The sequence below is a fragment of the Crocodylus porosus genome, unplaced genomic scaffold (genome assembly GCF_001723895.1).
Source record: "Crocodylus porosus isolate Cpor-Errol unplaced genomic scaffold, CroPor_comp1, whole genome shotgun sequence".
Lineage (NCBI taxonomy): Eukaryota > Metazoa > Chordata > Crocodylia > Crocodylidae > Crocodylus > Crocodylus porosus.
Window position 1 is genome coordinate 16911293 of NW_017728926.1, and position 27441 is coordinate 16938733.

General features: G+C 56.2%; 1 protein-coding gene across 1 annotated transcript in view; it reads right to left on the reverse strand.

The window, feature by feature from the left end:
• Positions 1-27441, reverse strand: part of SAMD11 (sterile alpha motif domain containing 11) — a gene marked incomplete at both ends in the record, with an annotated part of 103375 nt that overhangs the window by 1237 nt on the left and 74697 nt on the right. The window contains 5 exons of the mRNA XM_019541742.1: positions 1868-1978; positions 6367-6491; positions 14491-15194; positions 15444-15522; positions 16106-16343. Coding sequence (XP_019397287.1) covers positions 1868-1978; positions 6367-6491; positions 14491-15194; positions 15444-15522; positions 16106-16343 — 1257 coding nt within the window. The remainder of the gene's footprint in view (positions 1-1867; positions 1979-6366; positions 6492-14490; positions 15195-15443; positions 15523-16105; positions 16344-27441) is intronic.

A 27441-nucleotide genomic window follows, 5' to 3' on the forward strand; every position in this document is an offset into this window, starting at 1 on the left:
CGGTTCAGCAGGACCTGGCTAAAAGGCTTTAAGTATTTCATGTATATGTTTTCTTTTTTTTTTTTTTTTTTTTTTTTTAGGTTTTTGGGGGAGGGGGGAACAGAAAGAGACAGGGAAGATTGGGGCACACAGCAGTGTGGATGGAGGGACGCAGGGGGGGCAGAAGGGGCAGGAGCAGCTCCTTCTGCAATATTATCCATCCTTTTTCTACATAGCAAATGTGTCGGAAGCCGGTTCCTGGGACCTCTCCTCTGGCTGCTCAGCCATCTAGTTTGGAAACAGGAGATGCTAGGAACTGCCCTGCACTGGGCGCCCGAGTGGATGCAGTGCCGGGGGCCAAGAGGAGAGCGGCAGGGTGGCTGCTGTCAACTGTACAGGAAGCTGTGAGCCTGCATCATTTCCCCCACGCACTCCCCTTCACCCCCTGCAACCCCTCCAAAAGAGCAACAGCAACCTCTGCAATGGTTCTCACCTCCCAACCAGGGCCAAAGGCCTTATGACTTTCCAGCACCTCCACAGCTGGTTTGCATTTGAGCTCAAATAAAAACACAGGCTTGTGTCTAATCCAAACAGCCAGGGTATTATTCTGTTAGCAAACTGGGGGCCCTGGCTGCCTTCCTTATTAAAAACCCTTTAACGCTATTGATTAAACGGAGGCAGGACAACGTCTTTTTTTTCAGCCCCTATCTCGTACCTTGGCCTCCCCCCACCTACGCTCTAATCCGCGTGTGTCTGCGAGCTATTTGGCGCTCTCTGTTTTTAAGAAACATAAGAGTTTTATTTCCTCCCGAATTGATCCACAGGGAACAATTGCCCACAGAACCTTTTTATTAGACCCCTCGTAAACAGTGAGGGCTGCAGGGAAAGTAATAAAGTTGCCCTTATTGTTTTAACATAATATAACAAATGTATAGCTTGTGGGTGAGGGAAGTGGAGCCAGGCCAATAGGTACAAATGTACAATGTGTGTGTGTGTCTGTGTGTGTTGCTAGATCATAACTGATGACACACTAGTACACCCACATGTACAATCTGTGTATACATTGTATCTGCACACACATGTGCCAGTATGTGGGGTTTTTTATGGACAATTTTTGCACGTACACACACATATAGGTGCAAAAATTATGTGTGCAGTTGCAAAAATTGTGTGTGTGTAAAGTACATATAAAATTACACATATGGCAATGGGTGCACTTGTCTTTATAAGGCATCCAGGTCCCATCTTCATAATACCCACCCACATGCATTGCATTTTACTTCTCCTGAAGCCTGTTGGAACTGTTTCTTTCCCTCTTAAAGTTCCCATCTCTGGCAGCGGTGGGTGATTTGGGAAGCCCCATTTTGCTTCCCTTCAACCAAGTAAGTCCTGCACATTTCTCTCTTCATTACTATATGTTTCTTTTCTTTTTTTTTTATTTTTAACTAGACAGTTTACCTAGTTGTTGAACAATTAAGACCTATTGACCAAAATGGTGATGAGCGGCTCTTAATTCCAGGGAAGAGCTAGCAGCGATTGTAAATCTGGCTTCTTTTTCACCACTGTCATTTGCATTCAGTGTGAAGGCAAGTGAGGGGCTGCCAGAGGCAGGGGAACTGGGAGGAGAAAGGAGAGAGGCGTGCTGAGCTGCTTTACAATACTGTGGCAGGGGGAGATGGCTTTGCTACACCAGCTTTCTGCACTCCCTTGGTCAGCCATGCAACAGCATCGGTGCCTGCAGGCCTCGGGGTGGGGGAGGAATGCGTGGGTCAGTCTGGGTGGTGCCTTCCCCGTGATGTATTCAGCCCGTACCCTCTGCTTCTGACCTCTCCCTGGATTGCGTGCGCCCAGAGCACAGCAGCCGCCGCTGGTTAAGAGGCTGCCTTACCTGTGACCTGATCTTCAGTGCTGGGCCCAGTTTGAGCCCCATGTTGTTCAGTAAGTGCTCTTCGGTCAGGAGAGGCAGCGTCTCACCATCGATGGCCTGTTCTCGGAATACCTGCAGGAAACCACAAAACCATGCTCACGGATGCTGCCGTGGTGTGGTGGTTGGGCAGAAGGGGACTTCCCACGTGCAGACGCCGCCTATTGCTGCCCTACTCAAGTCTTTCCAGGGTGCTCCCAGAGGAGCAATGGGCTGCCTGATACACTGCAGCTGCATCAGGGGAAACATTTACATATGCAGGCCCCCGTGCGCATGCAAACCATGCAGCAGAGCAGTCTGTGCATGGCCTGGGTTAGCAGGGACATGTACCATAACAGCATTGATTTTCCATGATCCCATCTATTGACCTCGTGAGGCAGAATGCATCGCTCCCCGACGGGCATATCTAGGAGCACTGTCGCTGCTGCCTGCACACCGGTATCAGAGAAAACCTGCTAGCAAGCACATCCCCCATGGCCCCAGCCCAGACTCTCTGCAGTGCCCTTATTGCCTTCATTTCCCTCTGCAGTTAGCACCCCAGGTGTCCAGAAACCCCTCTATTAAGGGCTGATTGTTTAAACCCAAACCAGACACTGAACAGAGCTAAAATCCCAGACAGACAGACAGGGCAGGCTGAGCGGTGTGTGCGCTGGACTGACTCGGCCCTGCTGTGATGGCATTTGTCCTCTGCCCTGCTTTTAGGTCGGAGTTAACAGGCATTTTAAATGAAATGAAATTACAATAGCGGTAGCCCCTGGTGTTGCCCTGGGTGGAGTTCTCCGCACTGAGTGTGCTCTACACCAAAGCAGGGCAGCAGTAACGATGCAAAAATTAATCAGATCCACATGCCAGCCAATGGCCAACTAACAGTGTGATGTGGCTTCTGCACACACTGGCCACCCCGCGTCAGAGCCGCTGAAGGGCCGTTGTCACGTACAGAACTGGAACGTGCACAGGAGTGACATGTACACGTGCTCAGTCTGACACCGGCCCAATCCGGAGCCCGCAGAGGACTAGACCTTCTCCCAAGAGAAAAGACCTGGCCCGTGTTTGTCTCCTGCTGTGTGACGGGACCACACCACAGCTTCCCTCTGGCCGTGCTGCGTGGGGAAGTGTTACCAGGGCACAGAGGCTGTGTTCCCAGCCCAACCACCCCCTCCATCCTCCCCAGCTCTGCTGTTTCCCATGGGTGAGGCGGGGGTACAACTCTGCCTGCCAGGGCTTATGTCCTTAATGCTGGATTGATGCTTGCGCTTCACTCGGGGTGCGTACAAGATCCCTGCGCAGTCATTGCTGTCCCTTGTGCCCAGGCAGACGACCCCATCAGCCAGGGGACCTGCCTTCCAGCAGCCATGGGGTCTTTCCCACCCAAGTGAGCTCTGCCTTCAGCTCCACAGCAGTTCTCCTGGTGCAGGGAGAGCCACTGGCATCTCGGGTGACCTGGTTGGGGGGGGGCTAAGCCAGACTTGCCAGCTGACACCTGCCCCCATGCCACTTACTCCCTTGTGCTGGCTCAGCACAGCACAGCAGGGCTTGCCAGGTGTTTGCATGGCTGTTTCCCCCACCCCCCCACACACCTTGCACCCCAGACCTGTCCCCTGGAAAGCAGCTGCAACTGCTGGAGCCGAGCAGCTGAACCGTTGCAAGCTTGCTTTTTATAGCAGGACTCCCCTAGTGCAGCCGCTCCTGGCAGCAGCACGTGTTTCTGCTCTCTGACCTCATGAAACTTAATAGACCCATTTCTTTCCTTCCTCCGAAGCCAACGTGGCCTGGATCCAAGCAGCTCCCCGCGCTCTGCGACCCTCCCACAAAGCCCTACCCTGAGCATGTCAGGAGCCCCCAGGGCCCACGCAGGGGCCGCTGCTCGCTGTGGGGACAAAGCCGCACGTTGTCGGAGGCTGGAGCAGGGCAGCTGCCTGTCTGCCAGGGCGTTCCCCGCGTCGGGCTGAGGCGTGTTGCTTTGTGCGCAGCGCTCCGCCAAGCTCCCGCTGGCTTTCCTGGCGGGGGCTCTCCGCAGCCTGATGCCAGACCTCCCTGGCAGCTGTGGTTTTGGAGGCGAGCGCGCACAGACGGCGCTGCAGCTCCGAGCTGCAGCAGGGCTCCAGAGCCTCCACGCAGCGAAGCCTGCTGAGCACAGAACAAGGCAGCACAGGAAAGCCTTCTCCTCTGAGCCCACTTGAGCTGGTGCCCTCCAGCCTGCCAGGCAGGTCCTGTGACACGAGGACACTTTGTTTGCAGAGCTCCTAAGCACATCCCACATCTCCCATCAGCTACTGATTTCCCATCTGCTGTGGGGGCACTGGGTGGGATGGGGGCAGAGATGGAAAGGGACAATACTTGTGCAAGGTGTCTGTGTTCAGGGTTTTGCTACCCTCAGTGCCACTGAGCTCCTGACCAGATGTCTGCTCTGAGGTGCAAGTCTAGACCAGCGACAGTGCTGCCAATGGCGGTAGGACAGACAGGGCTGCGGGGGACAGAGCAACAGGTGCCTAGCTCTGGTTACCTATCATCTTCCCTGAGCTCTTCAAACCACCCCTCTCCCGTCCCCCCAGAGATGATGCTCACCCCACATCACCCGCTACTCCTCTAGCCCTGTTCCCATACCAAACCGGCCCTCCTTGGGCCCCCTCTTACACACCCATTACCCCTGACTCCCCCTTGTCCTCTCACCCCCTCGCACACTGGCTGTCACTCACCAACATCCTATCTCCGTCAGGCACACTCACTCCGGCATCCTCCCTCTCTCGCACGCACACACAGCTGTTCATGCTGAGGAAGCACCAGCCTTACAGGTGGTTTTAATGAAGCGTGTCATGATGGGATTAGCACCACAGTTAGGGGGCAAGGAAGGACAGGCTTTGCATTGAAAGCACATCAGCCAGCCGCCCCAGGGAGCTGGTGGGGAGGTGGTGGCTCCGGGCCACCATAATGAGCAACAAAGCCCAGCTCCCAGCCTCCCTGGGCCCCTCAGGGACCATCGTTAAGGAGATTTTGCTCTGTGAAAAACGTGCCGCTTTCATCAGGCCCCCGCTATTGCAATCAGCACGGACTGAAAGGAGCCGCCTGCTCCAGGCCAGAAATGTGAACCCAGGAGCAACAATCAGGCTAGGCCTTGGCTTGCCCCCGCTGACTGGGGTGGCCTGTGGTTCAGGAAGGGTCACTTGCTGGGGCAGTTTCATGCTTCAAGCGGCGAGGGTTGGCCTGACCAGTGAAAGGGTTGGCCTGACCAGGTTGCTTTTGCAGGAGGACATGATGCTGACCAGAGCTGGGGAGGAGGCAGCGGGAAGTCAGTGGTTTGGAGCTGGGTTTCCCCAGACCTGCCATATCCAGCTTGCAGGGCTGAGCGCTCTCTGGCTGCTGCACTGATTTCCCTTGTTCCCAGTTGTTCTGCTCCCTTTGCACCCCCTTGCTCCCTGTGTGTGGGGAGCAGGCCCCTGAGAAGGTGGACTCTGGAGCAGCCTCCTCTCCCCTCGTGCCAAAACACTGGCCTCTCTTTGCAAGCCTGTCCCAGACAGCTCTGGAATCCACGTTCGCCGTTGGTGCGCACGTTCAATGGGGCATTTATCACGGCCCTGGGCAGCCGGCGGAGCCGGAGACAGAGCTGGGTTTTGTGTCCCACTTCGCGGCCTCACACTGAGCTGCTTTATGAGCCCCGCAGCAGTGATGGATGCATCGCTCCTGCCACAAAGGGATTTAGGGAAAGGGGGGGAGCGCACGGTGGAGATCGATGGAGTGCGGCGAGCTCCCTCCCCTGCCCCTGCGCCTCCTCCCTGCCCCTCCGGCTTGGGAGCCCTCCCTAGAGTCAAGCCAGCTCTGGGGAGCTGAACCCATCGCACGTGTTTTGTCTGTGACCTGGCTGGAGTCTCGCTCTTGGCAGACGGCAGGGAGCATGCCCCGCTGCCGTGACCTTTTGCCTGGCATCGCCCTCTGTGTCGGGGAGATGCAGGGCAGGGTCGTTAATATGCCACCGTCTTCCAGGCCAACCCGCTGCTGCGTCCTGGCCACAGCCCCAGGGCTCCCAGCTTGGATAAAAAGCCCTTCTCAGCGGCGCCGGAGAACTGTGCACAGGCCCTCATTACAGCAGGCCACAGGCTTGGCTCCCTCGGGCAACCCTGCACAAAGCCAGCATTGTGTCCCCCTCGGCCGCAGGACACGACAGGCTTTCTCACTCACTCACACTCGCACACGCACGCACACGTACGCGGCAGGCCAAGAGGCATGTCAGTGCACAGCCAGACAGGAGAGCTCCCCCCCACATTGCTCTCCCCACCCCCATCCCTCCGTGCCCGAGGATGTCTATAGGCAGCACATGGGAAAGCCCCGTCTGGGAGGAAAACCAGCAGCTGCAGCGCCTGCAAGGCCCTGAAACACTACTTCTGTCAAGGGGGTTGATGGCAGGGGGCACCAAATAAGTGCCCCCCAGCTCTCCTGGCCGTGTGCGTCCCCAGCGGCATGGGCCTTACCTGAGTGTACTCAGCACAGCCAGACAAGCTGCCCACAAAGCTGCAAACATCCTCCACCGTCCATTTGCTGATGTCTTCCAGCGCAGGGCTCTCCTCGCCGTCCAAAAACAGACCTCCCATGGTGCCTGGAAGGTTTCGGGCAGCAGGGAGGGAGGGGTGGGGGAGGAGAAGGAAACATAAATCATTAAAAAACCCCACACGGACAACCACCAGCCTGCGAGCGGCACAGCCGTCTCTGGCCGCACATCCATCTTTAATGACCTGTCAATTATGGCGCTGGGCAGGGTCAGTGCGCAGGCCTCTGTCTCCTGGAGGTCCCTCACTCAGGAGGAGAGGGGGTTTTGGGGTGGGGGGTTTTTTTGGTTTTCTTTTTTGAGGGGGAGGGGGAAAAAAAATCCCAGCTAATGTGTTTCATGTGTTTAATGTTCTTCAGCTGCAGCAAACACAGGAAAGGGGAAGGTTTGGGAGAGAGGGGGAAATGTGGGGGGGGGGAGGAAATATCTCCCCTGAAGGAGCGTTTCTCCACACACGCCACAAAACAGAAAAACTCTGGCTGCCCTGCAAGTTTCTCTCCCCCGGCCCTTCTCCCCGCGACGTGCTATGCCTGCTAAGGAGCCCGGCAGCCCCCCCTGCCACCCGCGGCTTGGCTGGAGCATGGGGAGAAGTCCTGCTCCTGCCGAACAGTCGCTCGGTTTTTAAAGCTGTCTTGGCCACAAAGGCCCCCTCTTGACCTGTCTGCCCAGCATGGGCATACACCCCCCCCACACTGCTGCCCCAGTCCTCTGTGGGATCAGGCATTGCTGAAGGAGATTACTCCCCCCCGCAAAAAGAGCCATGGTGGCACTGGGAGAAGGTGGCTCGTGCTGCTGCGCTGAGCTGACAAGATGCTGCACCAGTTCGGGCTCCCGGCTCTGCTGGTTCCCGTCCTGCAAAGGGACAGCGGTGGCTTCCCTGTCCCTCCGCTGCAATTGCACGCTGGGGGAGGTGAGAATAGCTAGGAAGAAGGCTAGCCAGGCCAGCCCCACTCTGTGATTAACAGAGGCCTCCTGCAGTGTACCTGGGCGGGTGTTATCCCCCAGGACAGCAAATGCTGCTTTGCCCAGGCCTTGCTAACTCGCAGACTTCGCCAGCGCTTCACACCAATGCGGCCATAGCCTCGAGAGGCTTCCAAGGGACTGGGCCTTTATGGGCCTCATCAGACCATCCGTGGCTGCAATGGGTAGGGTAAAAATTTATAAGGGACATAAACTCTTGTGCTTCAGGGCATGAACCAACCATTAACTGGAAGGAGCATCCCTCAGAGGCACATTGCTGCTTAATTATCTGTTATGAAGGCTCTGAAACGGCCGCTGCTGGCTGCTGCCGGAGAGGACGCGAGGCTACGCTGACCCCCGCGGCAGCCCCTACCCTCCTCAGCCTGTCGGGCTGGACAGCAGGCAGCGTGATACCCTTGGCATGTAAGAGGGGAAGACTACGCACACGTGGCCCAGGAGGTCAGCACTGGCCAAGCTTTGGCAGTGACAGCAGCCTCATCCCCGCAGGCGGGCGAGGGTAGCCAGAAGGGCGCAGGCCACCAGGATAAACTGCTGGCTGGTGATGTGGACAGCCCAGCACTATAGGAAGGGGGAAGGACGTGCACAGGAAGCGAGCATACCAACAGGGTACTCTTGCAGCAGCAACCGTCTGAACTAGGAGGCAGGTGCCGCGACATCCTTCCTGCTATACTTCCTTTCTGACTTCCCAACTGCCACCCCCAGCCCCTGCCCCCTGTTCCTGCAACGCTAACCTGCCTTCCTGGGGGGCAGCTGTCTCGGCTGCAGCCTCAGCCAGCTGGCGGGGAGCTCAGGACATGCTCCTGCCCCTCCAGAAGGTCAGGCTCAAGTCCTGGCAGTCCCAGTGGATGCTCCAGAGAAGGCAGGTGTCGAACCCCCCCGCCAAGCTCTTCCCACCCTTTCCTGAGGCTTTGGCACTCCCCCCACTCCCCCACCCAGCTTGCAAGCACCTGAGCTTCCCTGCAGTTTTATTCCCCTTAATACGACTGCAGAGGAGTAGCTTCCCACTAGGGCTGGGGGGTCAGAAGAAGGCTGGGACATCAGGAGATGCCTTTGCCCGTCCCTCCCAGCTTGCAGACAGGCACAGACAGACAGTCTCGCCCCTTTGCTTACATGATGGCTTTCGTTCCCTGCCCACGAAACCAAACTCCCAGCTGTTTACACTGCAGCGGGCGAAACGCTGGGGTGGCTGATTTCCCCGCCGCACCCCTCCTCCCCGGCCTGTTTAGAAGCACGGCTGCGGCTTGGTAAATAGAGGAAGTGAAACCGAACTCAATTATTCCAGGCACAGTCGGCGCGCGGGTGAGACGCCTCCATCTGCAGCCAGAGCAAGCGTCTCTGAGGGGATCGGCCCTGTAACAGCCAACGGCTTTAAAATTAGGTACTTCCTTATTCCGAAAGCGAGCCAAAGCCTGCAGCCGTGCAGCGCTCGGGCGCGGAGCTCGGCTCCGTGGAGGTGCAGGCAGTGGCAGAGGACAGCCGGCCCCAACCTCCGGCACTGCCTGCATCTGCATCAAGCAGCTGGTTGGTACCTGCCTGGCACCCACACCTGCCAGGATGTGGGGTGGGGAGAGTGCAGGTAAGAGGGTGCTCAAGGGGCCAGGTGAATGCATGGGGAACCCCTCCGCCTCTCCCGCCTGCTGCAGGGATGCATGTGCTTCTGGGGAACAGTTGGAAGTCAATGCACTTTGCCTGTAGGCAGCACATAGGGAAGCCCCATCTGGGAGGAAAACCAGCCTATTTTTCCTTCATCTATTCCCTGCCTATTTTTTTTTTTCCGCTCCTCCGTAAAGCAGGGCGAAAGATGCACACAGCCACCCACACAGTGAGCCTGTTGTCTCCAAGCATCTGGGCAAGACAGGCCTTGCTCTACGGGAACTAGAAATATTTTCCACATATCCACACACGTAGAAAAATATAATATCGCCAAAATATCTGTCTCCAGGAGTTTGCCGTCCCTCGCCACCCACACCAGGGAAACATGGACACCGACGGATTGAAACATTACAGGAAGAAAAAGTCAGTCCCAGCATGCCAGGTTCAGACACCTTCCCAAGATCTAGATCAGTGGTTTTCAACCTTTTTTGTACCAGGACCCATATGCAAACAGCAGTAGCCAGTCTGAACCCAGTGCCCCTCACTCCCAGGCCCCAGCCCTGCAGTGTGTGCAGCAGGGGGGCACCCAAGCAGCCCCTCGCAGGCTGGAGCTCTGCCAGCCTGCAACAGAAAAGCCACAGTTTCCCCCATTTTTCTCCTTTAAAGGAGAATGCATTTTTAAAGTTTGTTGATTTATTTTTAAAGTTTGTTCAGGAGCCTTTCATATATTCTTGAGACCCACTTTGGGACGTGACCCACGGGTTGAGAAATTCTGTTGCAGAGCATCGAAGCAGAGAGAGGCGGGGGGACAGACCACTGCCCCACTAAGTCCTTGGCAAACCCCATGGGAGTTGAATGAGGGCCGGACTGTCAGCGGCTCTGAGCAGCCCCGTAGAGTTGGTGGGCCAGTGTCTCTGAACTGCAGGACCTAGAAGTCATCTACTCTGCTCTCCCCCGGGCTAGATCAGCCAGGAACTAGGCTCTGCGAAAGACTGGCCGAGGAAAACTCTCATTATGTAGAAAGGCAGAAGAAATGATCATGTCTCCCAAGCATGCCACAGCCAGTCCCTGCTGTCCACCCTCCAGCCATTAGCCCTGGCTAATTATAAATGGCTACAGCACAATGAACAACTCCTACCCCACTACCAGCACACACTCGCCCACTCGCCAGCCTGCTCCATCACGGTGCTTGGCTGTACAAGCCCGCCACCGCGGCAGTCAGGACGCTGGGGCGCAGAAGGGAAGCCCCCTCCCGGCTGGTGACCAGCACGTTGCTGGATCCTGCTGGACCACGAGGACGAAAAGCCAGCCAGGCTCCTCTTGTCGCAGGCAATGATGAATGGAGGGGCAAGGCTCTGATAATGGATTGAGGAGCATTTCACCAGCTGGGGCCCAGCCTGGCAGGGAGTGAAAAATCACCGTCCCAGGCCAGCAGCTGGCAGACAGTTGTCTGCGTAAAGCCATCACCACTGGCATCCGCTACTGGGATTCAACCAGCCTCTTCCCCCACCTCGTGCGAGGTACATTGCTGGGGCAGTGGAAGGACTAATTACAATTGCTTTGGGCATGGTGGCATTACCGCACGTGGGCTGCGTTGGCGCTGGGATACAGAACAGACCCAGGACCTCCTCATCCCACGCGGCCTCCAGATGTCCAACCTTGCCTTGCTTTTCTGTCCAGACAGCTGAGCCGGCCAGAAGCGCCGATGGCTCAGAGCAGGCCCCGACGCCAGTAGGCAAATAGGGCTAATCAGCCTCGTGATCGCTCCCACCCACCACCCATCCTGCCCCACACAGCGCAGAGCAGAGGGCCGGGGCCCCGGTGCTGGAAGGCGCGTGCTAATTGCTCTCCAGCCCACGATCGATAGCAGGATTTTAGCCTGCTGCACACTCCATCCTTCACCTTTTCCAGAGGACAGGGGTGGAGGGGGAGCGGGGGGGGGGCAGCCGCGATGCTGCTGAAACCTTGAGGAGATGAGGTCATTGAGCAGCCTCCAGATTCCCATAAGGCAGCTCAGGGAATCGACCACGCTCTGGCAGCCTCGTCGATATTTTTGTTGTCGGGGATAGAAAACAGCTCTGCCTGCGAGGAAGGAACGGGGCCCTCCCCTTTCTGGAAACCCGGCGGGGCTGGCCGAGGCACTGCGGTCAGTCAATCACAGTCAGTCAATCATTCGTAGCCAGCGTGGTCCTGTTTCCTTCCCCCCCCCCCACAACTCCACGTAGGTCTGGCACCGCGCTTGCCCGCCTGCAGCTGTTGTTAGCTCTGCGGGACAGTCCTGCCCTGGCCCACGCAAGCTGCAGAAGAGCAGAGACACGTGAGCTTCTCTCCGCCTGGCTGTGCTCAGGCACAAGCTCCCATGGGAGCCGCGGCAGGGTGTGTGCTACGAAGACTCGAGGCGGCCAAATCAACCCCGAGTTGCACTGAAGCGTACGGTTTCGCATGGATGCAAAGCAGCGTGGTCAGGATGCCAGGCTGGTGCTTGGGAGAGGTGAATTTTACCTCCTCGGCTCTCCCACAGGCCCACTGTGTGGGCTCAGGCAGGACTCTGCGCCGCAGTTTCCCCCCCCCCCGCCCCGTCTCCTCTGCGAATGCCTACTGAGAGTGTTTACAGCACCTGGCACAGAAGGGCTCAGCCGGGCGCTCCGGGCACGGGGGTGATGCAGACTGCAGCACTGTTAAACGCAGAACTGGCTCAGACTGAGCAAGATGCCTTGCAGTGAAATGCAGCTACGGGATTGGGGCTGGGAAATGAGGCCCCAGGGGATGACAGTGGCAACTAAACGTGGCTCTGATCACAGCTGGGGCCACAGGCACTACCATGTTATCAATCCAAGGCCATAATCATACAGGGCACACGAATGGCACTGAGTGTGTGACCGGGGTCGTAGGGGGAGGGTTCCTATCTGTGACCCAGGAGAGGGCAGCGGGAGAGGCCAGTTCACAGCACTGGGTGCTCCTCTTGTTCAGCGGCTGGAGGGGAGGTGGGAGAAGCATAGCTTCTTGCTTCCAGGCCGTAAGGTGGCTCTGGGCATGCAGTCACAGACTCCTTCACCCAAAGTAAAGACTTACAGACCGACTACCTCCCCAACCACAGGGCCTGGTGTCAACTACCTTCTCAGGTAAAGGGCTGCTGGGCACAGCACTCTTTGGTTTGGGGTTAAGCTAGCAGGGCTGCTGCACTGGCTCTGCTACCAGAATAGCCTCCTGGATGCCAGGGTGTGCCGGGATGCTGTCAGCTCTGAATGACACGCTGCCCGCTCGTGTTGGCTGTGCTCATCGGTGGTTTGTGCCTCTCCACGCACTGTGCCAGCAAGGGAGTGCTGTTCAGACAGCAGGCAGCCCCCTCCCTACCTACTCCCTCAGGGAAGTGCCACTCACTGCCTCTTCCAACCTTGGTTTTTGCAAGGTTAGTCTGGAGAAGAGAAGATTGAGGGGGGATTTAATAGCAGCCTTCAACTACCTGCCAGAGAGGACAGAGCTGGACCGTTCTCGGTGGTGGCAGATGACAGGACAAGGAGCAATGGGCTCAAGTTGCAGCAAGGGAAGTGTAGGTTGGATATTAGGAAAAACCCTCACGAGGACGGTAGGAAAGCACTGGAACAGGCAGAGACAACCTGAGCAGGGTGCAGGGCCCAAGGCAAATCAGCCTGTACGAGGCCCTGCCCCCCGACACGAGGAAGCCGGTGGCAGATGCGGCAGGGGTGGGGGGGAGCAGCCAGATGTGAAGCGGTCGCCCCAATTCACTGCCTCCCCTCCCAGGGACAGCCCTAGGAACAGGTTACCCAGAGAGGTGGTGAAATCTCCAACCTTGGAAGTTTTTAAGACCAGGCTAGACAAAGAAAGCCTTGGCTGGGATGACCTAGTTGGGGCTGGTCCTGCTTTGAGCAGGGGGTTGGACTAGATGCGACCTGCTGAGGTTCCTCCTGCTAGATCTTGGATCATACCTGGGGCTATTGGCACAGCTAGGTCATGAAGCCCAGGTCATGGAGCTCAGGCCAGGAGATATGGATTCATTCCTGACAGAGGACAGACAGCCACCTCCCCTACCTCTGCACAAGATGGATGACCTGGTATCGGTAACCCCCTTCACACACATGCTCCCCGGTTGGCCCTGACATGCTCTGCTGCTGGCCACTAGAGTCAATCAGCAGCCTCCACACATCTGAGCTCCCTGGTTGGAGCTGAAAAGTTCACACATATCAGATGTTTGGGGGGTAAGGGCTGCTATGGAAATACAAGGGCGGGTGACAGCATATGACTTTCGAGGTCAGGAGGCTTTAGCGGATGTGAAAGTCACAGTTCAAGGGACTTCCTGAAACTCAGACCCCTGCCAGTGGTCGACACGTGCTCTGGTAGGGTGACCTGCCAGCCAGAACTGGAGTGGGAAGGAGGTGGCTGCAGCTGTACTTCTCCATTCCCTTCTCATGAAGCCAAGGAGAACCAGAGGCTGGAGAGATGGGGAAGATCTTGGGGAAACCCTGGGCTGAAACCCTGCTCTGCCCCCAGTGCCTGCAAAGCATGCTCCGTCCATTCCCACAATGGGCTGTCCCCGATTCAGAGTGATGCCAGTCACACCGATGCCCTATCTGCTCCGTGTAAAACCCTTTTCCTTCCTCATCTCTATCCTGATGTATTTGGCTACTTCTTCCCAACTTCCCAAGCCAATCCCCACAGCAGTTCTCACCCCTCCATCAAATGTAAGCAGGAGGCTACCGGTTTGCAGCTCTCCCAAGGCCCAGCTGTCTTTCAGCCGAGCAATACATATTTAATTCTTCTAGCCTTTCCCTTCATAGGTCAATCCCTCCAAGCCCTTAATCATCTTTCTTGCCCTTCCCCAGAGCCCCTTACAATTTATCAATGTCTGTCTTGAACCAAGGCTGCTACAGAAGATCCAATCAGCTCAGGGCAAACAACTCTCTCCCAGTCAGTGAGGATACTACACCTCTGCCTACAGCACAGCATAGATTCCCTTTTTTCCTTCCTACCACCATATTGCACCTTTTGCCAAGATCTCTCCGGTCAACCCATAAGTTTGACCCATAAGTTTGTTTTAGCATCAGCTACTAACCACACAACTCCCACCCAATGCACGCATGTACCTAAAGGGCAGAAACTGCATGTGAAGTTACAGTCTGCTGCAGAGATCCTCAGCTTTCTAGGCCAGTGTGTATCATATTTGACTGCAGCTTCCTTATATCTCTGCAAGGAGAAAACCTGGTCCAGGACCATCTGTGGCTGTATGTAGCCATCTCACCATGGAAGACTTATGTACAGCACTGGAGGTTTTCCTCTCCAGATATTCAAATCTCTCTGGGATGGATGACCCATGAAGAAGGAGAATAGCAAAGAACAGAACAGAGCAGAAGTGATGCCCCGTTCCTAACACACAGCAGAAAAAACAATGCCCCTTACTCTGCTAAGCCCGCCGCTCCCCATTCAGGCCCTGGACAGTGCTTACAAGGCTCTCACCTACCTGCATGGAAATAGGGGCTCATGGTGTACGGGAATCCAAAGGGCAGCGGCTGGGGCGGTGGAATGGAGGCAGGTGGGAGGTATTTCACCTCATTTTTATTGATGCCGGGGCCGAGCAGGTGGCTGGGCGACTCCACGCTGGAGGAGCTGCCAGGGGCATTCTGGCCGGCGGCCACGTCACTGAGCTCCTTGGCCCCCTCGCAGACCTTGCCCGTCTCTTTGCATTCCTTGAGTTCGCTGGCCGAGCTGCTGCTCTCGGCTTTCAGGCTCTCTGGCTTTTCGTCGCTCACCTCAGCGTCACTCTCCGAGTCCTTCATCTCCTCGTCGTTACAGTCAGGGGCGCCATCCCGCACCCGGGGCTCGGCCAGCTCCTTGGCCTCACTTAGGCCCTGCGGCTCTGCCCGGTGATGGGCCGACTTGCGGCTGCCCCGGCGGGCATGCTCCTTGGGCGGGGTGGCACTGCTGGGCACACCGTGGTTGAGGGACAGCAGGGGCGTGTTGTTGTGCCGCAGCACCAGCATGGCATTGCGCCGCGACAGCTCCTCCCGCAGCGGGTGCCCCTCGGGGATGTCGTGCATGTTCCGCAGCGCCGGGTGGTCCGGGGGCAGGGCCGGGTGCAGGCTCAACGGGTCGCCCGCCAGCAGCCGCTGCCGGTGGAGGTTCTCCAGCTCCTTCTGTCGTATGATCTCCGCTGACATCTCCAGCCTGGGTTGGGGAGGGGAGAGCAGGGGGAATGAGACTGTAGCCTCAGTCAGAGACTGCTCTACTTCCTCCTCACAGCACGAGGGAGGAAGTCCCACTACCTTACAGCCCACTGCCAAGCCTGGATCCCAGCAGCAGGGGAGCTGGTAGTGGGCTGCAAAACCTTTTGTCCCAGCTGACAGACCCAGGTGCTGGGATCGCCACATATGGACAGTGCCCATACAAGAACCTGGCGGGGGCCGTGCTCCTTACCTGGCGAGGTTCTGCTTCCGCAGCATCTCCTGCTGCCGTGCAAACATCTCCGCTTGGGCCGGCTGCAGGAACCCGTAACCTGGGGAAATTGCACAGGGTTATTATTGCCCACGTCTGTTCTGGGGAACGCAAACTCAGGGAGCAGCCTGGCTGGGCCGACTTGACCCCACTGCCCAGAATGGCTTCCTCGCCTGGAGCATACCTGGCTGCAAGACACATGGCAGGAAGCAGGAGCCTGACCCTGCCCACTCCCCTCTGACTAGGCCAGCACTGCTGGAGGTGCAGTATGTGCTTCCTATCGAGACCCAGCAGCAGAGAATCTCCTCATATGCAGCAAGGAGACATGGGGCAAGCTGCCCCCCACTGCTCCCATGCACCACCTGGGAAGGGCCAACGGCAGAAGGTGCTCCAGGCTGAGCTTCAGGAGTCCTCGCCCAAGGGCCTGCATTGTCCCTGGGGGAACAGGGCCAGTGAAGCTGGCTGGGACCCCCCGCCAGCCAGAACAACCTGCCAAGGCACCCTGCTGGGGTGCTGCTGAAACCTGGCGAAATGGAAACTGAATGAAAGCAGGAGTAAAAACCACTGAACCAGTGTCCATCTCTGAGGCCAGACCCGTCCCCCCAGCCTCTTTCCACAGCTGCGCACATCACCCAGGCACTCACCTGGTGTCTGGCACAGAGCCGAAGGCACCCCCAGAAAGGGGGGTCTCAAGTGAGGCCCCAGCGCGATGTGGGGTGCGTTCTGGGGGGACAGCAGAGGCGGCGGGTGAGACATCTCCCTAGGGAACGGGAAGAGACGTTCTCCGTTAGACTTCTCTGGCGCCGCGTGCGGTGCGAGCCTGGCTCGGGAAGGCGCTGCCTGCTCAGCAGGCGCTCCCCTCCCATAACTGCTCCCCCTCATCTGTCAGGGCCCGAGCAGGACTGAGCGCCTTGTGGGGAGACCGTGGTTTCCCTCAGAGGCCTGTGGAACCCCAAGGACTTTACTGAATGGAGCAGACCAGACCCAAGAGCCTCTGCTCAGGCTACACCTGGGCTCTCCTCCATGGCCACAGGTGCTCTGGCAGAGGTCCACCAGCCATAAATGACAAGGAGCAGGCCCAAGCTACCTATGCCAGGGACCAAGCAGGGGTGGCCTCCTGGGTCCCCTTGGGCTGGCTCTCATGGGGGATGCACCGTGACCGCCCTCCCAATCCCCCCACCCAGAACTGCATGCCCTTGGCCCTTGCAGGACCTGACCCCCACACAATGGCCCAAGCACCTCTAGCCCCTGCCGGAGATGCTCCACCACTCCTCGGATGGGGCCGTGGCTCTGGGCAGCTTGAAAGAGCCCCATCTCACCACTCGTTATAGCAGGGCCCTGGCTCATGCATGGGGAGCCCGGAGGCTTGTTGCCTTTGTAGCTGCCTTGGTTGGATTTAGTCCTTTGTCTTGAACAAGTCTTGCCAGCAAAGACAGGGGGGCAAGATGCAGTGCAGATAGAAGGCTGTCCCCAACAGACAAGCCAGACAGAGCCCTGCTCCCCACCCCAGTACCCGCTCCTGACTGGCCTTTTAGCTGGAACATGCACTGGGCCCCTGGCCGTCCAGGGTGGGGAAGAGGGGCACAAGCCAGTGGTGAGGTAGGACCTGCCTTTCCACCTCAGCAAGCCCAGGTTTAAACCTTGCCTGCGTGCAGAGTGAAAAGCCATGTCATAGCCGGGAGGGCTGGCGAGAGGGCGGCTTCTCAACGCAGACCTGGGCAATCCCATAGCAGCCAAGCCAGACCACGGCCCTGGCGGGGCTGTCTCCTGCCTGGAGACAAGAGAGCAAGGCAGGTCAGTGCTGCAGTGGGATGGCAGAGCTGGGGGTCAGCGGGGAGAGGTCTCAGTAGGGCTGTAGCAAGGGTCTGACATCTGGAAGGGCACCAGCTCTGCTCTTGACTCCAGCTAATGCTAGCTGGGGTGCAAGGAAGGCGAAAGGGGCACGAAAGCGGGGGTGCACGCTGGGGAAGCCAGTAGGTACACGCTGCCTGCAGAGGAGGGAAGAGAAGAGACAGGAAGCAGAGAGAAGCCAAGGTCTCTTCCATTAGTCAAATCGGCCCTGGGAGCCTGCAAGCAAATCTCAGCTTTCCGGCTGCACGTCTCTTAATTCCCTTTGATGGCCACTTATAACATTATTACCTTCACCGGAGCATCTAGAGGCGACGCCAAGCGCTGTGCCGTTTATTTTCATTTTACAACATCTTCCTATAAAAAGTGCTTCAGGAAGGGCTTGGGGGAGCGGAGGGCACACGAGAGAGGTGTGTGTGCATGTGCATAAGGGTGGGGGAAGGGGCTTTCTTGCCCTGGGCAGCCCCCCAAACCGCCCCCACCCAGTACACCAGGGGATGAGCTCTCACTCCAGATCACTCCAATGCAGCTGATGATAATCTTTTGGGATCTTTGTGCAACTCCCCCCCTCAAGATTTTCAACACGCTGCAAAGGAAAAGGCCCCCTCTCCTCTGCGCAGATCTTCCTTGCGTGGCTTGCTCCCCGCTCTGGGTACCAGTCAGTGCAAACGCTGCTACAATGCACACGCACACAGACCCATGACACCGCATCGACTGAAATTCCCACCTAATGAGCCTCCGTGCCCATGCCCATCTGACCGTCGCTGCCTCCCCCACGCTGTCTGTCTGTCTCTGTTCTCCGGCTCTGCAGCCCCTTTCTGCCTGTCTCTCCTTGCCTCCTCCTTCCTCCCCTAGCTCTCCTCTAAACTAATTGCGCAGCTCGCTGTGTCTGGAGGAGAGCCACAGATCGATCCGTCGCTGTTGAAATGTTAATGCTAATCGTATCACCGCTCCGCCAGCGCCTCGCACTTCAGTGGCAGCTCCAATTAATCTCAGGTAACGCAGCGCGTGACCTTCGGCTCAGAGCCGGGGCAGCAGCCAAGCGATGCTTATGTAATTACACCATGAAGTGTGTAATCACCTGCCCTAATCCCCGAGGCCTCACAATTAGCTGAGGCCTCGGTCACTGGGCTGCCAAGTGCTTTGCCACCCTGGACAGCCCGCAGATGAATAACGGACAATTAAAGCAGCATGACGGGGGCTAGGAGGTGTCCGTTCGATCGTAATTAGCTGTAATCATGGGGAGACAAGCCTGGCAGACGTGCTGTTCGTTTTATAAGAAGCAATTTAGGAAATCAAGTAGCTTTTAACTCTTCCACGGCTAGGCCTCCCTGCCTCCCACGTACGCAGCCTGACCGAGAGGCGCTGGCTCGCGTGAAGCCCAGGTGCCTCCAGACTTGGGGTACAGAAATGGTTGGTGCTGGGGGAGGCTGAGCCGGACGAGGAGCAGGCAAAATAGGCAGGCTTTCCCTGCAGCCATGTACCTCATTATCAGAGCCCGTCCTTATCCTTTAATATGTTATATTATTGGAGGGGGGCTTTGATCCTTAAGGGCCTTTCCTCAGACCATCCCTTCAGCACCTCTCAGCCCAGCCTTGCCACTCCAGAAGCCATAGGGCAGATCCCTACTTCCCCGTGAGCTGACCGAGGTAAGAAACGGGTGGAGGAGGCAGGGAGCTCTCCCTGGGGACCTGGGAGATGCTGCTGTTGGATTCTGGCAAGGCACCAAGACCAAGGTATATCATACGTCTTGTGCCACCCCTACCACTCAGCGGTACCCAGGGAGAGGCAGCCAGGCAGCATGAATGTGGCCCCTGGTGCTGTGAAGCAAGACTAGGACATGACAGCGGATGCTTGCTTCAAAGAGGAGGGTGAGCCCTTTGCAGTACAGTCAAAGTCACTTAAAATACCCTGGGCTGACACAGGCACCCCGTCACCACACAACCAGCAGCACAAGTCATTTGCTGTCTGCCACCGGTATTGAGGGGGAGCGCTGCTTAAACCGCATTAAGGGCCAGTTGGTGCAGACGCAGCCTGCGCACAGCTGCTCGCACCTTGTTATGCCTCGTTACAGAGCAATTACCGTGCCATTCTCCAGGCCAGCAGACTCAATTAATCAATCGTTCAGTGGCTCATACCAGCCTTGGAATTGACAGCTGCTAATCACGCCTGCTGCTGCAGCCCGAAAGCTGGCACTGAGGCCGTTGAGAGAGACGGCAACGTTTAACTGTGCTCTGGGCACTGTGGACCAATGGTCACCTAAGCTTAAACACTGCTTGGACTGTACAGTGCTTGCAAAGGTGCCCAGGCAAAGGGCTCCAAGCACTGGGTGTGCTGGATGGAAAGCAGTGGCCATCACATTTCCTGCAGAGTCCAGTCCCACAGGCGGCCTCTGAGCTGTGCCACAGCAAGGAGGCCCTCAGGCGACAGGCTGGCACATCTGTGGGGCACATAGGCTGCAGGGGTCAAATCCCCAGCTCAGTGTTAGTGTGCAATTCACTCACAAAGTCCAGAAATGCTCTTTGGAGCAGGAGCCACTCACGCAGAGAATCAGGTTCCCTCCGTCTTGGGGTCTCCCCCCCAGTGAAACACAGCCGCAGAAAATAAGCGACAGTCTCACCCATGCTCCAGCACAGCACTTGGTCAGGCTGTTCTCCTGGAAGATGAGGGGACGTGGAGGTGAAGCCTGCAGGCACATGAAGACAAGCACATGTGGCTTCCCAGGTCATCGGTGGGTGCTCTCCCACCCAGACTGCTGCACAAAGGTGGGCTCTTGTCTCTGGAGTCCAACAGCTCTTCAATGCCTGCGCAGGGTTTGAGACAGCTCTGTCCTGACAGCTCATTTGCCTCGGTGGTTGGGCACCCACTCCGCAAGCAAGCAGACTGGCAGTAGCACTGACCCTGACTCTCCCAGCCCACAGAGAAGTGCACTGACCTGGGCTGCTGGCTCATTTAGCTTATACAGGGGCGATGGCTGCAGCGCTCCTCCTCGAACAGCCACCTGTGACTTGGTGGCTTGGGTTGCTCCTCAGCTGCGAAAGCTCTGGGGCTGCGGTCTGGCGTGGGTCCCTGGTGACTGCGCCCACTCGCAGAGGGGGATTTTCTCCCTGGCCTCTTGCAGCCCAGCAGGGCAGCTTCCCAGTAACGACACTTCAAGAGGCAGGAGCTACCCCACTCCCAGAGCCTGCAAGGCATCCAACTGGCCTGACGGCAAGGGGACGCCGCCAGCCAAGGTGGGGATGGGAGCACACAGCTCCCGTTTCCCAGCCAAGCACACAAGCCACCACAATACAAAGCAACTCAACAGCAGCCCTGCTTTTCCCAGCCGCTTGGATCTTCCCTTCCCAACTGCACAGTGGCCAAAGCATGGTTTGTTTGCTTGTGGGGGACAACCCACCCACCCAGCCCCTAGCCAAGCGGCTATGAGCTGAGGTTCAACCAGCTCCGGCTGAGCAAAAGCCTCAACCGCCCTGGGGTTTGCTATTTGAGGCCCTGAGTTCAAATCACTTTTTGGAGCAGAGATGGGCCTGCCCTACCCTCCCTATTCCTCATCTTACTGAGAGGGACCCCCTGACTAGATGGGTCATCTCTTCTCCTGCAGCTAGTCAGACTCACAGCCTCTGCAATTCCAGACGTGTAACTACTCATACAGCTATCATGGGGTTTGACTGCCCTGTATCTGAAGCGGTTCAATTTTTTGCAAGGCCCAGGAAAAGTAACCCAAGTCTTTTTCTACCCTTTGGAGCTAGTAGACTGTTCTCAACCACCAGCCCACACATGCCCCACGATCAGCCTCCCCAGCCCAGTGGTTGGAGAGGTCACCTGCCCAGGGTGCAGAAGGACAGGGGTCCGTATCTCTTCTCCGCCTGCTTTGTTTTTTGAGAGACGAACCCTCACCTCCACGGCCCTTCCATTGTCTAGAGCCGCTCCTTGTTCAAGACAAACTTTCCACTGCCCATAAAAAGGCTATGTTGTTTTTAGAGCTTCCATTTTGACTTCTGCATTCAAATTCAAAGCCTTGGGCTGAATCCTGAAGTGCCCCTCAAGTCGAAGTTGGCCATGTACTTGGGTAAAACTTCCACTGGCGGAAGGACGGGATCTACAGAAAGAGAATCCAACCCTGGCCAGCGCTATTCTAACATCTGGTCCCTGCATCTTTCTCCACTTTTCAGTGAAAAAAAAAAAAAAGTATTATATATGTATTTTCTCTATATATGTGCCAGCTGGAGGCTGGTGTGTAGGGTAGTAGGGGATTTGCACCGCACGCTGCTAAATTTGATATGTCCTTTAACAGCAGACAAATGGTTCACAAGGCTTTAAAAGTATTGACTTTTCTTTAACAATAAGCGCTAATGGCCTTCAAATAATCAATATTTAAAGTCATTATGGGGTTACACATTATACTGTTAAAAGCAAGCATTTCATTTTAACCCCCTCCTGTCCTCCTATGCCCAGGCTCGGTGCTCTCCACGTGCTGCCAGCCCGGAAAGCAGCCGGCAAGCAGCTCTGTGGAAGGTGCCTGAGCTGCGCGAACTAAGAGAGCTGGGAAATGCAGATTGAAAGCGGCGAGGCATGGAAATAAATTTAGAAAGGATGAGAGGAAGGGGGAGAAATGCCCGAGAGCTCCGCTTTATTCTGCTTTTGTTTTTGATGGGAAGAGACATGTTAAACCTGAGGTAATGGGCAATTGGCTCCCAGGTCTTGGCTGGTTTGCCAGCCACAGACACTTTCTGTGTCAGGCAGGGAAGCTAAATCAAACACCCAGGCTTTTTGAAGACTGTAGCTTGGGTCCCTGGGAACAAGGGGGCTTGTGCCTGCTAGGTGACAGCCCCACGTACTGGGATGCTAGAAGTACACCTTGGGAGAGCGGTGCTGGTCCATGCTGGGGAAACTTCCCCCGTGTTTCACCTGGTATTGAAACAGGTTTGGTCAAACCAGGTCACAGCCCTGGCTAGAGCCACAACTCCGGCCAGCTGTGGAACTGGCATGGATTTGAGAAGACGGCTCCTCGGCATAGACCAGCCTAGAGAGAGATGAACGCTGAGCTCATGGGAGAAAGGCCGGCCCCCACAAACCGGGGAGAAGTAAGCGGGCATGCAGAAAGACCCAATGGACAGAGGGGTCTGCAATGCTAGAGAGAAAAGGAAGCTCTCAGAAATACGTAGCACAAGACAGGGTGGATGTGGGTGCAGAGAGAAGCCAAGCCCTGCCCTGAAACCCTGGCTGAGTTTTTGAGACAAAACGATCACCTGCATGGGCAATTTTCTCGGAGGAAAGATGGATTTGGGCCACAGCATATATCAGCTCTGTGCAAACCATGCTTCTACGACCCACGTAACTAATGCCCTAATCCCCCCTCTCCTCCCAAAGTGCCGAGGAGCCAAACACGAGGCTTCCAGCAGACAGGGATTGTCACTGCCCTTCATGCAGAAAGTGCCCGTGTCCGTGTTCCCCCCCCGCCCCCCCCCATCCGAGGCTCTGTGATAAATGCAGGCTGAGAAGGAGTCGTGTCCGTAAGTCTCCTATGCCGTGAGGTGCCTGCAATTGCTAGACAAGGTGTTCCCCAGGGGCAAGGCTTGCAATGGGTTTGATGATGCTGTCATCACGGCTGGGAGAAGCCATCGCACCCCATGCAACTCCCTCCCTACCTGATCCTCCTTACGGGGAAAAAGTCCTATATCCTCTGTGCTCAGTTCTATACTATCCATGTGTGTTCACACACACGCCAGGCTCCCAAGCACTGGCTAAGCCAGCTGCTTTTGCAGAGCTCAGCAGGCGTTCTGTGGGTCAGCCAGCCTTGTGCAAACCTGTGCAATGCATTTCCTATACAGGGTATAAATGTTTTTCCGTAAGAGACCGAGAGTCACGTCCCCTTTCCACTCTGCCTCCACGATCACCACGGGCCAAGTTTCTACAGTCCACCCTCCAAATGGAAAATAATACAGGGCTGATGTGGCTAGGCAGAGCAGCGGATGGAAGCACTGTCCCCTTGGAAGCTCTCAGGCACGGAGGGGTCTACCCAAGACAGAGTCTGGGTTGAAGAGAAGCCACTTCTGTTCAGCTGGAGGTCTTCTTTGTGAATAGTGGCAGGGGCTGCAAGACACCCCAAAGACACACACTGCTGGGAAACCAGGAGTCCCGATGTCTCCCTGATAAAAACAAGCAAGTCCCCCCCAAAACTCAGGATCTAAGAGCCCAAACGTTGCTTCAGCTCTCAGTGGAGCACAGCATTTTGGAGGTAGGTGGTGTTTGGGACTGGAGCAGCTACGTGGATACTTGGCATTCACAGACCTCCTTGCCTCTGGCAAGCCTTTTGGTAACATAAAACCAACCTGTCCTTGCAGATGGGGGCACCCCAGAATCTGGGGCTGGGCACAGATTTGCACTTCATGGATGTGAATCATGGACTAAACCGCAGCCCCAAAACCAAACACTCTGCAGCCTGGAAAAGTCTGCAGCTTGAGTCTGTTTCTACAAATATACCCAGTACAGGATCCTGCTTCATTAGCCTGCTCTGACAGATGGGGAAACTGGAGAAAAGAAGTGAAGTGTCTCATACCCAGCTACACTGAGGGTCTGGCTTTCATTTCTAAAATAGCTTGTGTGCTATGTAGGCATGTCTGTCCCTCTGCCTGGCTTTTCCTGTGGCTCCCCCGAGCAAGGGGTGAATGCTTCTGGACTCCAGGCATATTTCAGAGTTGCACATGCACTTGGTGTCAGAGCCAGACTCCAGGCTCCTGTCCTGCATTCAGATCACTAGACCCGATACTCTCTTTGTGCGCAGTGAATCTGACCCCTGAGAGCAACTGAGAGCAGGCTCTACCCATCTTCCTGAGCATTTACCCGTTTGGGATTATTCTCTCCCAGCACCCCTGGAAATTAAATATATATTTATAATCTTTCCCAACAGGATGCAAAGGACTCAGCATTGCTGCTCTCTGCAAAAAAAAAAAAAAAAAAAAATGCAGCGCCACCTTGATAAATAAACGGGGTTGTCCCCCCCCTACCCCCGCCTGCCCAGAGCTAATGGCTGAATTGTTGAGTGGCTAATTATTCTTGCCAGCAGAGCTGCTGCACTCCTTAACTGACCTGATCCCTACAGGAAGCCGAAATGGAGTTTTAACACCATGCCAAGCAGCTTGCATCTCCTCGCATCATGCGTTATTACCTCTGCTCCCGGGAAAGGGGACACTATAAATCTACCTGCCATTTGCCCCAAGTGAGCCAGCTCCTTCCACCTCTGGCGCCTACCTGAGCCTTTGAAACCTCCCACACCCTCCGCAGGGAAGGTGCACAAAGGCAGCTTTGATTTCCCTTGTTGACAAAGGCCACAGCAGTCAAATACAAATGCAGGGCCAAGACCAACAGTGAGGGCATGGCAGAAAGGAAATGAACCCTCTGAGCTTTCTGCCACTGTGCCGTCTTCTCCTGGCATGCCCACGGCCCTCAACGGTGCCACAATAAAGCAGTAGGAACAGCAGCTCCCAAGGGCCTTCTGAATTGGGAGCCGAGTACTGCACAGTGACCCTTAGTGACACTCAAATGGTTAAGGGCCCCTGGGGAGAAATAACGATCACGGGAACCGATGTCAAGCCGGCTTGACAAGTCCTGACTGCGGGGCATAGCTGTAGCTGCCTGTTTCCCAGCAGGACCCTCGCAGTCATCCCCCAGCAGCACTAGCAATGAATCATTGCACCTGAGAGCACTGCCAAGCAGGTAAGCCACACGCAGCGTGCCCGCGCCCTCCTCCCAAGAGCAGATGGTGACAGAAATGCACTCAGTAGGGTAGGCCATGCTTTGGCACACAGGGAAAGGGGCAAAGACGTGCCCAGTCTGGCTAAGTCAACAGTGTGAATGTATCACAACCTGTCCAAAAGTTCCCTGGGTTGCGACTGTACCCAGACACGTACCCCAAGATCCAGGACAAAAAGCCAATGGCATTTTATGAGCCATATTCTCTGCCTGACCATGCAAACCTCCTTGCTTAAATGAGGCTGCAGGGCCTACAGCCACGGGAAGGAAACAGTCCTGCTGCTTTATTGTCATCGGCTCAGACAAATGATGGGCTTAGTACCTACCATGCCACTATGCAGGTAATTAGTCCGTTGCAGGTGGGCACAGAAATTCGTGTTCTTTGCAATAAAACCCTACCACTGCTTTTCAGCCTGAGGACACCAACGCCCTTCACAGGCACTGCACTTGCAAATACAAAAATGCTAAGTGACTGGTTCCAGATCCCACAGCAGGCTAGCGATGCAGCCAGGTGTGCTACTGCCACCTTTAGCCTTCACTCCTTTCCAGGACAAAGCCTCAGTCAGAGAAACTCCACCATCTAAGGTGCGTCCCAGGTTTGCCCCTCCAGATGCTCCCCCCAGCCCCAACATCTGCCTCCCCGCACTCCCATAAGTGCTTTCTCAGCCAGGCCTCCGGCTGCCCTGGCAGCCCTCCAGGCCACACAGAGCTGGAGGAGTTTTCCTGCAGACGGACTGCACTGAAACTTGCCTATCTCTGCATTCCTGACAGGTCTGTCTACAGCGCACACCGACTGTATTGGATTTTATGGGACGGGTTAGCCAAAGTGCAGCCCGGAGGAGAAAGCCTTACCAGGTCCGCCCACCCCCTGCACGCCACAGAGCTACCGGGCAGATGGAGGGCTGGAGTGGATCCCCGTGGCTCTGGATGGAAAGAAACACGCTTGCATGCAGGGGAATCATTATTCCAGCTTCCTTCCCCGCCACCCCCAACAAACAATAAAAAGCTAGTGCAGTCTAAGGGAGAGAAGCACTCCCGACCCATTTCAGGATCCCAAAGGATTTCAGCCCCCACATCAGCCCATCTCACGCCTCTTCAAGCTCCTTGCCAGAAACAAAAGCAGCTTTAATTTAAATTTCACTCGGAAATTTTTTGGCTTCTAAGCCAGAGCAAGACAAACGAGCTGGGATTCTTCAGGAGGGGGGAAAGCCAGGTTTCCAGCAGCCTGGCCTGAGCAAAGGGGGAAGCCTCCAACTCTCTTCCATCAAAAAAAATTCCTTCTCGCTCTCTTTCATCCTAGCAGCAGCTCCCCATGGCTGTTTTCTAGGGCAGCTCTGCAAGTCTACCCCAGACAGGCTCCACAGCCCGTGTCAGACGGACAGGTTGGACGACAGCGCCCGCGCCTGGAGTCCAAGGCAGGGTGGGAGCATTAGCAACAGCCTGCAAAGCGCAAACCCGGATCTGAAATGCACACGTGTCCGAGTGCAGAGTAGCCCGTTCACACGTGGCCCGTACACCCTGACCCGTGCGAGCGCGGGAGGAGAGAACACGAATCCGTGCTTTCAGGCATGCCTGAATGCAATAGTGCAGGCACAGAAAATATTTACACGTGCGCCCTTTCCCCACGGGGCAATGCAGCCACCCTCGCACCCTGCCCCTTCCTTTGCATGCTTGCAGAGATGTGCAAGCATGATGCTTCGCATACAACCCACACTGACATGTCAACCACCTGCACGGCTAGTGACGCACAAAGAACAAACACATGTGCCATCCCATGCAGGTGCATATGCAGCGGTGCACTGCCATGCACTTGAGGTCAAAAAAGCCCACTGGCACTCATGCCCTCCAGGCCTTAACTGTTGGAGGTGGCAAGAGAGAAAGGAACGGTGGGAAAAATACCCCGATCACCCTCCCCTGCAGCCTCCGCTCCCTGCCACTGTGACGGGGGGTGGGCGAGACGGGCCACGGGCCTGACCTGAGCCGTGGCAGCTCTTCTGTTCTCGGCCCACAGCCAAGGGCACAGGAGGGCGCGGTGCAGCTGGCACCAGGCACCTCCGCAGGTGCTATTCAATACCCCACCACCATTAATACCCCCCCACTGATGCCAATTTAACACTCCATAGTTAACACCCCACCATCAATACCCCATTAACACTCCGCCATTAATGCTCACAGTGAATACCCCATTAACAGTCCAGTTAACACCCCACCATTAATACCCCATTAACACTCCACTGTTAATACCCCCAGGGTTGATGCCCATTTAACACTCCATAGTTAACACCCACCATCAATGCCCCATTAACACCCCACCATCAAGGCTCACAATTAATAGCCTATTAACCAATTAATAGCCCACTGTTAACACCATTAATACCCA